We start from the raw sequence: 1,435 nt of genomic DNA, 5'->3' as shown, positions 1-1,435 counted from the left end.
ATTAATAAATAAAACCAGTTTGCTGCACCTTCAGCCCAGACAGATGACAATATATCTCCCAGAAGTGCGGAAGATTTCAATGGACTACATTAACCTGCCTGTCTTTAATCCAAATGTTTTCAGCGAAGACGAAGATGATTTACCAGGTAAGGAGGAGCTGGAGGTCTGCCATGTTATGGGTTAAGCTAGATGGAGGACAGATCACTTGTATCACTAGCCCCCTCTGGTAAACATACAAATCAAAATCCCTTAGTCTGATGGGGTCCTGTAGAACTGAATTAGAATAAGGCTAATATGTATTACGGACATTGTTTTCTAAAATATGTGGAAAATATAATCCGTATAATTTTCAAGTTCATTGGAAAATTAATCATCTTCTATTTAGTTCACTAGGAATTCGCCGTAGACTGAAGGCTTGCATTCTGCATCTTTGTAGGACAGAACTGTAATGTGTTGGAAGCCCCAAAGGGTCGTTCTTGTGACAGCAAAGCACAGCCTGCTGATAGGAGCTTGGGTTGGAGGGCAGGTTCCCGTAAAACTCAGTCACCCTTTGAGAAGTGATAAATGCCCATTTGGATTTTTATCAATACCACATCTTACAGAGAGGCTAAAATAGTAAAGTAGTCTGTAAACAAGGGGGATCAGGAAGAATTTCTCATTTCACTGACATGTAAGGTAGCAGAAGATTCAAGCAGCGCAGGGAAGGCTTGGATGCAGGTGATGTGAATGTGGCAGGTAAAAGGACTGGAAGTACTCAGGACGTTCTCCAATAAAAAAAAAATTCATCATGCCAATAAAATTAACAAGTAATAGACAAGAAGATAAATTAATATATTTTCAGAATTTTCACATCAGTGGGGGATTCCTGTTGCCAGGTCACAGGTTTTTGGAACTACAGGAGTGGCCATCATGCCAGTACCCTTTAAGGAGGAGGAGAGGAGTGTGACCACTGCAAAGCAATTAAAGGCTTGTGCTAGAGTCTATTGAAATAAATGGAAATACTCCCATTATTTCAGACCAAGGTTTTGACTGCTGAAAGCACCAAAGCTTGTGTCTGACCCAAGCATCAGAGTAGTCCTCTGGACTTCTAAGGAAATACTCGTGTGCTTAAAATGAAGTCCATTCTTTCACGATTTGGGGCTTGGCTTGCCTAATTTATGTCTACGTGATATTCACCTGTAGAATCTGAAGAAAATAATAAAGACATTGATGATCATATATACATTATGCATAGGAAGCACTCAACATTTTCTGTTATGAAACATGGTCCAAGCTGACAGAAAGTAAAACAAAAATTAAATAGAAAAGAAAAAGTTAATATAAAGTCTTCGCATCCCTTCCTGAAAATTGGATTAGATCTGCAATATCAATTCCTTTTATATTATTAAAAGAGCTGAAATGATACTCAGAATTGCAGGTTGGTGAACACCACACA

General features: G+C 38.8%; 1 protein-coding gene across 1 annotated transcript in view; it reads left to right on the top strand.

Moving 5' to 3' along the window:
• The window catches only part of TULP4 (tubby like protein 4), a 126,774-nt gene that overhangs the window by 111,271 nt on the left and 14,068 nt on the right, over positions 1-1,435 (top strand). Inside the window, exon 12 of the mRNA XM_009319163.1 lies at positions 3-149. Coding sequence (XP_009317438.1) covers positions 3-149 — 147 coding nt within the window. The remainder of the gene's footprint in view (positions 1-2; positions 150-1,435) is intronic.

The sequence above is a fragment of the Pygoscelis adeliae genome, unplaced genomic scaffold (assembly GCF_000699105.1).
Source record: "Pygoscelis adeliae isolate BGI_AS28 unplaced genomic scaffold, ASM69910v1 Scaffold172, whole genome shotgun sequence".
Taxonomy (NCBI): domain Eukaryota; kingdom Metazoa; phylum Chordata; class Aves; order Sphenisciformes; family Spheniscidae; genus Pygoscelis; species Pygoscelis adeliae.
This window is presented reverse-complemented; position numbering and strand designations above follow the sequence as displayed.